Source organism: Somniosus microcephalus, chromosome 26 (genome assembly GCF_052327205.1).
Source record: "Somniosus microcephalus isolate GS21.2 chromosome 26, FLI_Smic_1.0, whole genome shotgun sequence".
Lineage (NCBI taxonomy): Eukaryota > Metazoa > Chordata > Chondrichthyes > Squaliformes > Somniosidae > Somniosus > Somniosus microcephalus.
Window position 1 is genome coordinate 42,059,744 of NC_141012.1, and position 12,910 is coordinate 42,072,653.

Sequence of the window (12,910 nt, forward strand, 5' to 3'; positions counted from 1 at the left end):
TAGCTTTCCTTTTGCTTTCCAGAGTGTCCGAAAAGGACCTTCAGAAAGAAATGTACGCCCGACATCTGAGTGTGCTGCATTGGAGAAGCCATGTCTCAAAGCAAAGGGTGAGGGCAAGAAAATCAAAGATTGGCCTAAGGCGCCAACGAGAGGCGCAAACCAACCCAATTTTCCCTCCTTAATTTTTACCTGTCTCAGATATTATTTAATTTGGCTTATCTCAGCTGCGTTCCTTTGTCACCTGCTTCTCATAGGGGAATCTCAATCACCTTGGTCCTCTCCCCTGCCCCCCTTTAACCTTGTCTTCTCTCAAGTGTACTCTCTTTAAATCTACTTCTGCCTGTGCTGGCCTTTAAGAAAACACCCAGAATTACTCATCCGTTTTTCTTACCTTCTCCCCTATTTTGTTACCTGATAGCTGAGGATTTTGGGGGCTTTGCAGAATCAAGCTTTATACGTACTAGTTTCCTGGTCAAGCTCTTGCTTCAGGCATAGGATTGCTGGAGTCCAACTGTCCCAGTCCACCCTGATATACGTACACCCTCAGTAACGCTCAGAGCTCCCGATGGAGTCTGTGGCCCTCCTGGTGTATCTGCCAGTGGTTTAGTTCTTCGGTCTCTGTGCGGATTGTTGATGTTCTCGAAAGTCTTTGTTAAACTTCCTGGGAACGCGCTGTAAAAGCTGACGCCAGTTCCTCCGCACTGATTTTTCTTTTTAATTTTTAATTTAATTTTACTTAGATCTTGCAACGCTTCCCGTGATTCTCTTGATCTTTCTGTGCCGCTGCTTCACTCTTTGGTACCTGCGCGCCCAGTGACTGCCGGTATTGTTCTGGGGGAGCATTCCCAGAACAGCTCCCTCACCAGTCAACTTGGAGGTAAGACGGTGGCTAAATAAAGCTTGTTATTTTAAAAACACTGAATTCACTTCGGGGCCTAATTAGCAGATGGAGAGAGGGGGACCTCAGCAATTAAACAGCCGCTGGATACAAAGGGGAGGAAGTTAGGCTTCAGTTGTGTCGAGCCTTCGTTAGGCCCCACCTGGAGCACTGCGTTCAGTTCTGGGCACCGAACCTCAGGAAGGATATATTGGCCTTGGTGGGGGTGCACCGGGAGGATGTTTCCCCTGGCTGGGGGGTCTAGAACGAGGGGTCACAGTCTCAGGATATGGGGTAGGACATTTAGGACTGAGATGAGGAGAAATTTCTTCACTCAGAGGGTTGTGAACCTGTGGATCGAGGTGTTTAAAATGTTAAAAGGATCTGTAAGGGTAGATACGGAAAAATCGATTTCCTCTGGTGGGGGAATCAAGAGCAAGGGGAACAATCTTAAAATTAGAGCCTGGCCGTTCAGGAGAGAAATCAGGAAGCACTTTTTCACACAAAGGGTAGTGGAAATCTTGAACTCTCTCCCCAAAAAGCTGCTGAGGCAGAGGGCGGATCCCTACTCAGGGTTTATATACCGGTGTGGTCACTGCCGGTACTACAGTATACAGGAGCTGTAAAAAGTAGTTCTCCCCTTAAAGGTACATACACTACACTTACCTGGTCTGGCCCTACACGTGACTCCAGTCCCACACCAACCTGGTTGACTCTTAACTGCCCTCTGAAGTGGGCCTAGCGAGCCCCTCCGTTGTATCAAACCGCTACGACAAATGTGGTCCGTGGCAGCTCAAGTAGAAGGCCAACCACTAACCACCTTCCCAGGGAAGCTGGGGAATGGGCAATCAATGCTGGCCAACAATACCCCACATCATGAGAATGAATATAAAAAAAGAAAGTTTGAAACCAGAGGCACGTTTTGCACAGCTGTTGCCATTGATGAATGTCAGAGAAGTTCAGCCCAATGTGCATGCAGTGGGTGACAGATACAGCTGGTTTGTAACAGATAAAAGGACTGAATAGGATCCACAGAACTGACTGCAGCGCAGAAATAAAATACTAAAGTGATAGGTACCACTGCCACCGTGTGTCCTTTGGAGCAATTACAGCTAAAAAACAAATTGGCCATTTTTGAAAGTCACTCATCTTACATGTTCTTGAATATTTTCTTGATCCACTACTTGTTAACCTTTTACCTTGGCAGGGAAATACAGTTAAATATATTCATGGGCCGCAATCCTATCAAATGCAGTTAAAGGGTAGTTTGGGGTTCAGTGGTTGAGGAGATTGCTGCACTGTAGGAGTGTTGGGTATGTTGGGTTTTCATGTTGTTCTCTGGTAAGGTCCTGGCAGTCATGGTTCCCGTGAGTTTACTGGTTTATTTTAAACAGTCACGTCACCTTTTTGGGTTTTTTCAGTCGGTCGGTCGGTCAGCCGCCTGTCACATTCCGCCCTCCGGGCTGCCCTCCACGAGTGGACCCACGGGGCTCCGCGAGCAGCTCGAGCCCCTGGTGTGGGCCCTGACAATGGAAAAACACTCACCTCTGCTTACCTGCTGCAGACAGCATTGCCTGCTCCGTCGGTGCGCGCACATCTGGCTGACCTCAAACCCTTGATCAGTTCACCCCCGCCCTCCAACAAACTGCATGCAGTGACTGTAGGGGTAAATTTGGGAGAAGTGACACAAACAGCAATGAGATAAGTGACCAAATAACCTGTTTCAGTGATATTGGTTGAGAGATAAATATTGGCCAGGACATCGGGGAGAACTCCCCTACTCTTCTTCAAAAAAGTGCCGGGGGATCTTTTACATCCATCTGAGAGAGCAGACAAGGCCTTGGTTTAACATCGCATCTGAAAGGTGGCGCATTCAACAACAGCAACTTGCATTTATATAGCGTCTTTAATGTAGTAAAACGTCCCAAGGTGCTGCACAGGAGTATTTTAAGACAAAAAATTTGACACCAAACCACATAAGGATAAATTAGGGCAGGTGACCAAAAGCTTGGTCAAAGAGGTAGGTGTTAAGGAGCATCTTAAATCAGGAAAGAGAGGTTTAGGCAGGGAATTCCAGAGCTTAGGGCCTAGGCAACAGAAGGCACGGCCACCAAAGGTTGAGCGATTATAATCAGGGATGCTCAACAGTGCAGCGCTCCCTCAGTAATGCAGTGGGAGTGTTAGCCTGGATTATGTGCGCAAGTCCCTGGAGTGGGACTTGAACCCGCAACCCTCTGACCCAGAAGACAAGCGTGCTACCCACTGGGGCCACAGCTGACACCTTTCAATCCTCAACTTAATCTCTCCTGTCTTATCCTACAGGCTTTGCTAACCTGCACCTGGAGGTCACAGCGAGAAGTGTCACTGAGGCAGAAAACACAATCAGCATATTTCTCTCTTGAATAAAAACCACCAAAAAAAAGCAGACTGCAGTTCGATGGATCCTGTGCATCAGTTTATTTATTATAGATATATTCCAGAGGTTGCAACTCTGTTGGTCAGAGTATAAATCAGGAAATAGTTGGGACTTGTAATAAGGGAACAGCTATAATCATGGGGGATTTTAACTTTCATATTGACTGGACTAATCAAATTGGGCATGGCAGCTTTGAGAAAGAGTTCATAGAGTGTATTAGGGATGGGTTCCTTGAGCAGTATGTAACTGAACCAACCAGGGGGCAGGCAATCTTAGATCTGGTCCTGTGTAATGAGACAGGATTAATAAAAAATGTCCTAGTAAAGGATCCCCTTGGAATGAGTGACCATAATATGGTTGAATTCCAAATTCAGTTTGAGGGTGAGAGAGTTGGATCTCAAACCAGCATACTGAGCTTAAATAAAGGAGACTATGAAGGTATGAGAGTAGAATTGACTAAAGTGGACTGAGAAAACAGATTAAAGTGTAAGACGGTACAAGAGCAGTGGTCTACATTCAAGGAGATATTTCACATCTTTCAAGATAAATATATTCCACTGAGGAAAAAGGGGAGTAAAAGAAAAGACAGCCATCCGTGGCTTAGTAAAGTAATAAAGGATAGTATCCGACTGAAAACAAGGGCATATAAAGTAGCCAAATCTAGTGGGAGGATAGAAGATTGGGAAGCATTTAAAAGCCAGCAAACAATAACTAAAAGATTAATTAAGAAAGGGAAGATAGATTATGAAAGTAAACTAGCAAAAAATATAAAAACAGATAGCAAGAGTTTCTACAGCTATATAAAAAGAAAAAGGGTGGCTAAAGTGAACGTTGGTCCCTTAGAGGATGGGACCGGGAAACTAGTGGTGGGGAACATGGAGATGGCAAAGACGCTGAACAAATATTTTGTATCAGTCTTTACAATAGAGGACACTAAAAATATCCCAACACTGGACAAACAGGGGGCAATGGGGGGGGGGGGGAGGAGCTAAAGACAATTAAAATCACTAAGGAGATGGTACTCAGTAAAATAATGGGACTTAAGGCGGATAAAACCCCCGGACCTGATGGCCTACATCCTAGGGTCTTGAGAGAAGTGGCGGTAGGGATTGTGGATGCATTGGTGATTATTTTCCAGAACTCCCTGGACTCAGGAAAGGTCCCAGCAGATTGGAAAACTGCTAATGTAACACCCTTATTTAAGAAGGGAAGTAGACAAAAAGCTGGAAACTATAGACCAGTTAGCCTAACATCTGTGGTTGGCAAAATGTTGGAGTCCATTATTAAGGAAACAGTAACAGAGCATTTGGATAAACATAATTTAATAGGACAGAGTCAGCATGGTTTTATGAAGGGGAAGTCATGTTTGACAAATTTGCTTGAATTCTTTGAGGATGTAACATACAGGGTGGATAAAGGGGAACCAGTGGATGTAGTGTATTTGGACTTCCAAAAGGCATTTGACAAGGTTCCACACAAAAGATTACTGATCAAGATAAGAAATCACGGGATGGGGGTAATATACTGGCATGGGTGGAAGATTGGCTATCTAACAGAAAACAAAGAGTTGGGATAAATGGTTCATTCTCGGGTTAGCAATCAGTAACTAGTGGTGTTCCGCAGGGGTCAGTGCTGGGACCCCAACTCTTTACAATCTATATTAACGATTTGGAGGAAGGGACCGAGTGCAACATATCCAAGTTTGCTGACGATACAAAGATGGGAGGGAAAGCAATGAGAGAGGAGGACATAAAAAACCTGCAAAAGGACGTAGACAGGCTAAATGAGTGGGCAGAGATTTGGCAGATGCAATATAATGTTGGAAAGTGCGAGGTTATGCACTTTGGCAGAAAAAATCAAAGAGCAAGTTATTATCTAAATGGAGAGAAACTGCAAAGTGCTACAGTACAAAGGGATCTGGGGGTCCTGGTGCATGAAACACAAAAAGTTAGTATGCAGGTGCAGCAGGTGATCAGGAAGGCCAATGGAATCTTGGCTTTTATTGCAAGGGGGATGGAGTATAAAAACAGGGAAGTCTTGCTGCAGTTATACAGGGTATTGGTGAGGCCACACCTGGAATACTGCGTGCAGTTTTGGTTTCCATATTTAAGAAAAGATATACTTGCTCTCGAGGCGGTTCAGAGAAGGTTCACTCGGTTGATTCTGGAGATGAGGGGGTTGACGTATGAGGAAAGGTTGAGTAGGTTGGGACTCTACTCATTGGAGTTCAGAAGAATGAGAGGCGATCTTATCGAAACATATAAGATTGTGAGGAGGCTTGATCGGGTGGATGCGGGGAGGATGTTTCCACTGATGGGTGAGACTAGAACTAGGGGGCATAGTCTAAGAATAAGGGGCTGCCCTTTCAAAACTGAGATGAGGAGAAACTTCTTCACTCAGAGGGTAGTAAATCTATGGAATTTGCTACCCCAGAGAGCTGTGGAAGCTGCAACATTAAATAAATTTAAAATGGAGATAGATAGTTTCCTAGCAGATAAGGGAATTAGGGGTTATGGGGAGAGGGCAGGGAAGTGGACGTGAGTCTAGATTCGGATCAGCCATGATCCTATTGAATGGCGAAGCAGGCCCGAGGGGCCGTATGGCCTACTCCTGCTCCTACTTCTTATGTTCTTATGAAAGGGGAAATGGCCCAAGTGGGCAGGTTGGGTATCGGCTGCTGAATAAAATGACCCAGTCCGGAGTAAGTGTAAACCTGTATCATCTCCTGATCTTTGCAGCGGTCTGTGTTGGAGCTGAATATTTTTTAAGTACGTCTTAAGACGTTTGATAAAGAATTGTAGGATTTAAGGCTGAATGTTCAATTGGAGGAAGCTGAAAGCCTGCAAAGCTTCCTGGTTACTGCAGGTGACACATAGGCACCAGTATAAGCCTTTGCTCACTTACTGCCTTCTATCCTGGGGCTGTAAAGGATCAGGCCTCTCAGTGGGTCATATGGTCTACCGACATGCACATGTTGAGAATGGAGGGCTGCCGGTGTCTGTGCAGTATGAAATACTGGCATTACAAGAGGGAGAGAGAGAAAAAGTACAAATACCTTTATGAAACTGTACTCTTGGAGTGGAGCCTTGAGTGAAGATCAGGAATCCAGGTGCACACCCACTGATTCCTCACCTATTAAAACCGTTGGATAGAAAGTTATGAGGACCAGGTGGCTAAATTTCTGCTCCCAGTGGGTGAAAGACCTCTCATTTCCCACTTGTCTTAGTTGATTATTCTCTATCGTGTTCGGTGTCAATTTCAGCCCGTCTCATTCAGTCCCTCTCAGCTCCATTAGGGAGTGCAGCACACACAGCACAGAGAGGGATCCACAGTGGTAAAGGAGGCCTTGAAGCGGAGAGATGCTGGGGTTGAGAAGGGGTTCGGAGTCAAGCACTTTGGACGGTTCAAGTGAGCAGTGGAAGGTGATTATTGAAGTTGAAAGGCGTGTGGGGAGAGTGGGGAAAATCACCAAGAATTGCAACTGGTGCACTTGAAGGGAGGCTCCCTGACGAAGCACAGAGCAGGCCGAGAAATCCTGGGGATACACTGGTGGGAGAGAAATAGAGAGGGAGTGGTTTGGCAACATAAGATGTAACTTGTCATGCCAATAAAGCGATTTGAATTGAATTGAATTGAGTGGGGAGCTAGAACAGATGGAATGAACAGGGGGAAATCTTGGTGCAATGAAGGAGGCAATGGGCAGCTTAGAGGTGTGAAGCAATGGAGGGGATGTGGGACTCTGAAAGGGGAGGAGAGAAAATGGCCTCTCCCATTGAGTGCATAGAAATTTCAAAATTGTCAAGAATGATCAGCTGCTCCCTGCTCAGCCCTGAGACGTGGCAGGTTTTCTCCCTCTGTGTACCTCCACTGTTTTGAAAGTGTCCTTGTGACCTTGTTGTTCTGAAAATGAAGCGCAGCTCTGGACCCAAAAGTCCCTTTTACTCAAAACAAGAGACCCTCTGACTCATCCTGACCAGAGGAAGTATGAGCTTTGTGCATCATCAACTTCATAGATAAGAACCACATACAGTATAAAGGTTAAATCAACATTCCCGGTAATCTGCAGCTCTCTCACTGACACTAACCGATCTCCATGTAGGATTTATTCTCCAAAATTTCTCTTAAGTTTCCTCTGTTGCTATTTTTGCCCTTGTCCTTTGTCGCTGTGGCAAGTCAACTAACCACTTCCTGTGTGCTGCTACACAGTAAGTCGAATGCACTGTGGAGCTTTCACATTCCCTGCCGAGGCAAGTTATTTCTTTTAGTGATGTTTGTCCACCTAAAGTTAAAATCGGCCCCTCTGTCGCCTAGTTCTCCGGTGAACATAGACTATAACCTCAGCCCCTATTTTGTTTTCCTTTTTTTGCTCTCACATGGCAGCTGTTGTTGATTCTGCCATTGTCAAATACACTTCATCTAGAGTCGTCTTTTGTTTCTTAACTTGTCCCATTACCATCTCCTTTTGCCTTGCACCATCATCCCTTTTGTCATTTAATCTCTCCTGCCTTCCATCCTATCACAGACCTTCCCTTTTGTTCTTTCCTCCCCTCCCCCCTCTCCCTGCCCCTACACTTGCTTAAAAACCTGTTCGATCTCCAACTTTTTCCAGTTCTGACGAAGGATCATCGACCTGAAACGTTAACTCTGTTTCTCTCTCCACAGATGCTGCCTGACCTGCTAAGTATTTCCAGCATTTTCTGTTTTTATTTCAGATTTTCAGCATCCGCAGTATTTTGCTTTTGTCTCCAGTTAACATGTTGTGTTAAGAAGCAATTACTGGTTACACTGATTAGTTGGTCGTTTCCCCCATCGCTTCTGGTTGTCCTTTAAATTCTGACTTTTAAAGATAGAATAAGTAACAGTCACAATTTGTATAAGATCTGCTCCTCTCTCAGCTCATTGCCCTGCTGCTCTCTGGAAGTGATTACTCCGAGGCCGTGCTGTCACTTCTGGTTCTCTCAGATCTTGCGGCAGGTTTTCCTCAATCTCCCTGTGACCATGTTACTGTCATAGTATGTGAGCTCACAATCATCCCCATGGAAACGTAGAATCATAAGATCATAGAATGGTTACAGCACAGAAGGAGGCCATTCAGCCCGTCAAGCCTGTGCCAGCTCTCTGCAAGAGCAGCTCAGCTAGTCCCACTCCTCCGCCCTTTCCCCGTAGCCCTGCAAATTTTTTTCTTTCAGGTACTTATCCAATTCCCTTTTGAAAGCCATAATTGAATCTGCCTCCACCACCCTTTCAGGCAGTGAATTCCAGATCATAACCACTCGCCTTTGGTTCTTCTGCCAATCACCTTCAATCTGTGTCCTCTGGTTCTCGACCCTTCCGCTAATGGGAACAGTTTCTCTCTATCTACTCCATCTAGACCCCTCATGATTTTGAACACCTCCATCAAATCTCCTCTCAACCTTCTCTGCTCTAAGGAGAACAACCCCAGCTTCCCCAGTCTATCCACGTAACTGAAGTCCCTCATCCCTGGAACCATTCTTGTAATCTTTTCTGCACCCTCTCTAAGGCCTTCACATCCTTCCTAAAGTGCGGTGCCCAGAGCTGAACACAATAGTCCAGTTGAGGCCGAACCAGTGTTTTATAAAGGTTCATCATAATTTCCTTGCTTTTGTACTCTGTGCCTCTATTTATAAAGCCCAGGATCCCATATGCATTTTTAACTGGTTTCTCAACCTGCCCTGCCACCTTCAACGATTTGTGCACATATACCCCCAGGCCACTCTGTTCCTGCACCCACTTTAGAATTGTACCCTTTAGTTTATATTGTCTCTCCTCGTTCTTCCTACCAAAATGTATCACGTCGCACTTTTCTGCATTAAATTTCACCTGCCACGTGTCCGCCCATTTCACCAGCCTGCCTATGTCCCCTTGAAGTCTATCACTCTCCTTCTCACTGTTCACTATACTTCCAAGTTTTTTCATCTGCAAATTTTGAAATTGTGCCCTGTACACCCAAGTCTAAGTCATTAATATATATCAAGAAAAGCAGTGGTCCTAGTACTGACCCCTGGGGAACACCACTGTATACCTTCCTCCAGTCCGAAAAACAACCGTTCACCACTACTCTCTGTTTCCTGTCACTTAGCCAATTTTGTATCCATGCTGCCACTGTCCCTTTTTTCCATAGGCTTCAACTTTGCTGACAAACTTATTGGCCTAGAAATTCAGTTGGCGCCGCGCCAGGGCTTTAGCGCCGGAAAGTTAGCGCCGGCGCTAAGTCCCCCTGCGCGCGCCAAAAATTCAGTAGCGCCGCGCCCAAACGGCTGCCGGCGCTACTGAAGGGTGTTTGCGCCTGAAAATGGGCGCTACCTGCCGCATTGCGGCGCTATTCCGGCGCTGCGGCGCCCGATGCGGTGCGGCAGGCTCGGGAAGTGCAGGCCTCCTCCTTCAGTTAAGGAGGAGCTGCCTGCACCCGCCCGCTGGCCGGTAAAATCTTCACAAAAATGAGCCCGGCACCTCGGGGAAGTGCCGGGCTCGCAGCCCAGAAGCATCTGTTCCGCGGGGGGGGGGGTGGAGGAGTCCGGGGAGGGAGGTGCGGGCAGGCGGCCGGCGGGAAAGTGGCCGGCCGCCGCGCGACCTTAATGCGCCGGCGCAAACTCCTGTAAGACTCGGTTGCCAGAGTCTTAGTTGCGGCTGCCACGGGCGAGGCGGCCGCAACTCAATTTCGGCGCTGGGGCCCGTCACCACGGCAACCGGGACGCTGCGCACACCGATGACGTCATCGGTGCCGGCGCAGCGCAACCGGTCTACCGCCGATGGTAGGGCCCCAGGGAATTTCTGAACCGGCTGTAAGTCCAGCGCAATGACCTCTAGCGCCGCAAAATGGGCGCAAAGCCCACTCAATTTCTAGGCCATTATGTGGCACTTTATCAAATGCCTTTTGGAAGTCCATATACACTATGTCAACTGCATTGCCTTCATCAACCGTCTCTGGTACCTCATCAAAAAACTCAATCAAGTTAGTTAAACATGAACTAACAACAGAAAGTGCTGGAAACACTCAGCAGGTCCGGCAGCATCGAGGAGAGAGAAACAGAGTCAACGTTTCGGGTCGAACCCTTCGTCAGAACTGGAAAAGATTAGGGAGGAGAGATTTTTAAACAGGGGCAGGGAGGAGGGGAGGGGAGAGCAAAGGGAAGGTCTGTGACAGGATGGAAGGCAGGAGAGATTGACTGACAAAAGGGATGATGGTGCGAGGCAAAAGGAGAGGTAATGGGACAGGTAAAGAAACAAAAGATGGCTCTAGATGATGTGTGAATGATGATGGCGGCAGCAACATTAACAGCTACCATGTGAGGAAACAAGAGAGAAAAAAATTAATTAAAAAAAAATATAAAGAACTACAGGGGCCAATTTATAGTCTGAAATTGTTGAACTCGATGTTAAGTCCAGAAGGCTGTAAAGTGCCTAATAGAAAGATGAGGTGCTGTTCCTCGAGTTTATGTTGAGCTTTCTTGGAACAGTGTAAGAGGCCGAGGACAGAGAGGTCAGAGTGGGAGTGAAGCGGTGAATTAAAGTGACAGGTGACCGGAAGCTCAGGGTCACACTTACGGACTGAATGGAGGTGTTCCGCAAAGCGGTCGCCCAATCTGCATTTGGTCTCCCCAATGTAGAGGAGACTGCATCGTGAGCAGCGAATACAGTATATTAGATTGCAAGAAGTATAAGTAAATCGCTGTTTCACCTGGAAGGAGTGTTTGGGGCCCTGGACAGTGGGAAGGGAGGAGGTAAAAGGGCAGGTGTTGCATCTTCTGCACTTGCATGGGAAGGTGCTGGGCGAAGGGGAAGGGGTGTTGGGGGTGATAGAGGAGTGGACCAGGGTGTCGCAGAGGGAGCGGTCCCTTCGGAATGTTGAAAGTGGGGGGGAGGGGAAGATGTGTTTGGTGGTGGGATCACGCTGGAGGTGGCGGAAATGGTGCAGGATGATCCGTTGAATGTGGAGGCTGGTGGGGTGAAAGGTGAGGACAAGGGGAACCCTATCATGGCTCTTGGAGGGAGGGGAAGGGGTGAGAGCAGAAGTGCGGGAGATGGAACGGACACGGTCAAGGGCCATGTCAACCACGGTAGAGGGGAATCCTCAGTTGAGGAAAAAGGAAGACCTGCCGGAAGCACTGGTATGGAAGGTGGCGTCGTCAGAACAGATGTGGCAGAGACGGAGAAACTGGGAGAATGGAATAGAGTCCTTACAGGAGGCAGGGTGGGAGGAAGTGTAGTCCAGGTAGCTGTGGGAGTCAATGGGCTTATAGTGGATGCTTGTCGATAACCTATCCCCAGAAATGGAGACAGAGAAGTCGAGGAAGGGAAGGGAAGAGTTGGAGATGGACCATGTGAAGGTGAGGGAAGGGTGGAAATTGGAAGCAAAGTGAATGAAATTATCTAGTTCAGGGCGAGAGCAGGAAATGGCACCAATATAGTCATCAATCTACCGGAAGAAGAGATGAGGGAGGGGACCTGAGTAGGACTGGAGCAAAGAATGTTCCACATATCCCATGAAAAGGCAGGCATAGCCAGGACCCATGTGGGTGCCTTTAACAATTTGATTTGCCTTTAACAAATCTATGCTGACTTTCCTTAATTAATCCACACTTGTCTAAGTGACTGTTAATTTTGTCCTGGATTATTGTTTCTAAAAGCTACCGAGGTTTAACTGACTGGCCTGGCCTGTAGTTGCTGGGTTTATCCTTACACCCTTTTCTGAACTAGAGTGTAACATTTGCAATTCTTCACTCCTCTGGCACCAGCCCCGTATCTAAGGAGGATTGAAAGATTATGGCCAGTACCTCCGCAATTTCCACCTTCACTTCCCTCAGTATCATAGGATGCATCCCATCCAGTCCTGGTGACTTATCTACTTTAAGTACAGCCAGCCACTCTAGTACTTCCTCCTCATCAATTTTTATCCTATCCAGTATCTCAACTACCTCCTCTTTCACTATGAATTTGGCAGCATCTTCTTCCTTGATGAAGACAGATGCAAAGTACTCATTTAGTACCTCAGCCATGTCCTCTGCCTCCATGCGTAGGTCTCCATTTTGGTCCCTAATCAGCCCCACTCCTCCTCTTACTACCTATTTATTATTTATATATGCCTATAGAAGACTTTTGGATTCCCTTTTATGTTAGCTGCCAATCTATTCTCAATACTCCCTCTTTGCCCCTCTTATTTCCTTTTTCACTTCCCCTCTATATTCAGCCTGGTGCTCACTTGTAGTCTCAACCTGACAAGTGTCATATGCCCCCTTTTTTTGCTTCCCCTTACTCACTATTTCTTTCGTCATCCAGGGAGCTCTGGCTTTGGTTGCCCTACCTTTCCCCCTCGTGGGAATGTACCTCGACTGTACCCGAACCATCTCCTCTTTAAAGGCAGCCCATTGTTCGATTACAGTTTTGCCTGCCAATCTTTGATTCCAATTTACCCGGACCGGATCCATTCTCAACCCACTGAAATTGGCCTTCCTCCAATGAAGTATTTTCACTCTAGATTGCTCCCTGTCCTTTTCCATAGCTAGTCTAAACCTTATGATACTGTGATCACTGTTTCCTAAATGTTGCCCTACTGACACTTGCTCTACTTGACCCACCTCATTCCCCAGAACCAGATC

The 12,910-nt window shown here is 46.8% G+C and overlaps 1 protein-coding gene across 4 annotated transcripts in view; it reads left to right on the forward strand.

The window, feature by feature from the left end:
- LOC147100414 (uncharacterized) overlaps nucleotides 1-3,299 on the forward strand; it is a 46,005-nt gene extending 42,706 nt beyond the window's left edge. For 2 of the 4 annotated variants that reach the window (XR_015073758.1, XR_015073757.1), the window contains 3 exons: nucleotides 23-107; nucleotides 741-877; nucleotides 3,200-3,299. Coding sequence is in view for 2 of the 4 variants with exons in the window: in XM_085968258.1 (XP_085824384.1) it covers nucleotides 23-69 (47 nt within the window). In the remaining 2 variants the exon portion in view is untranslated. Of the gene's footprint in view, nucleotides 1-22; nucleotides 108-740; nucleotides 878-3,199 lie in introns of those variants that run through there. The other 2 variants (XM_085968258.1, XM_085968260.1) reach the window with 1 other exon arrangement.
- The last annotated feature ends 9,611 nt before the right edge of the window (nucleotides 3,300-12,910 follow it).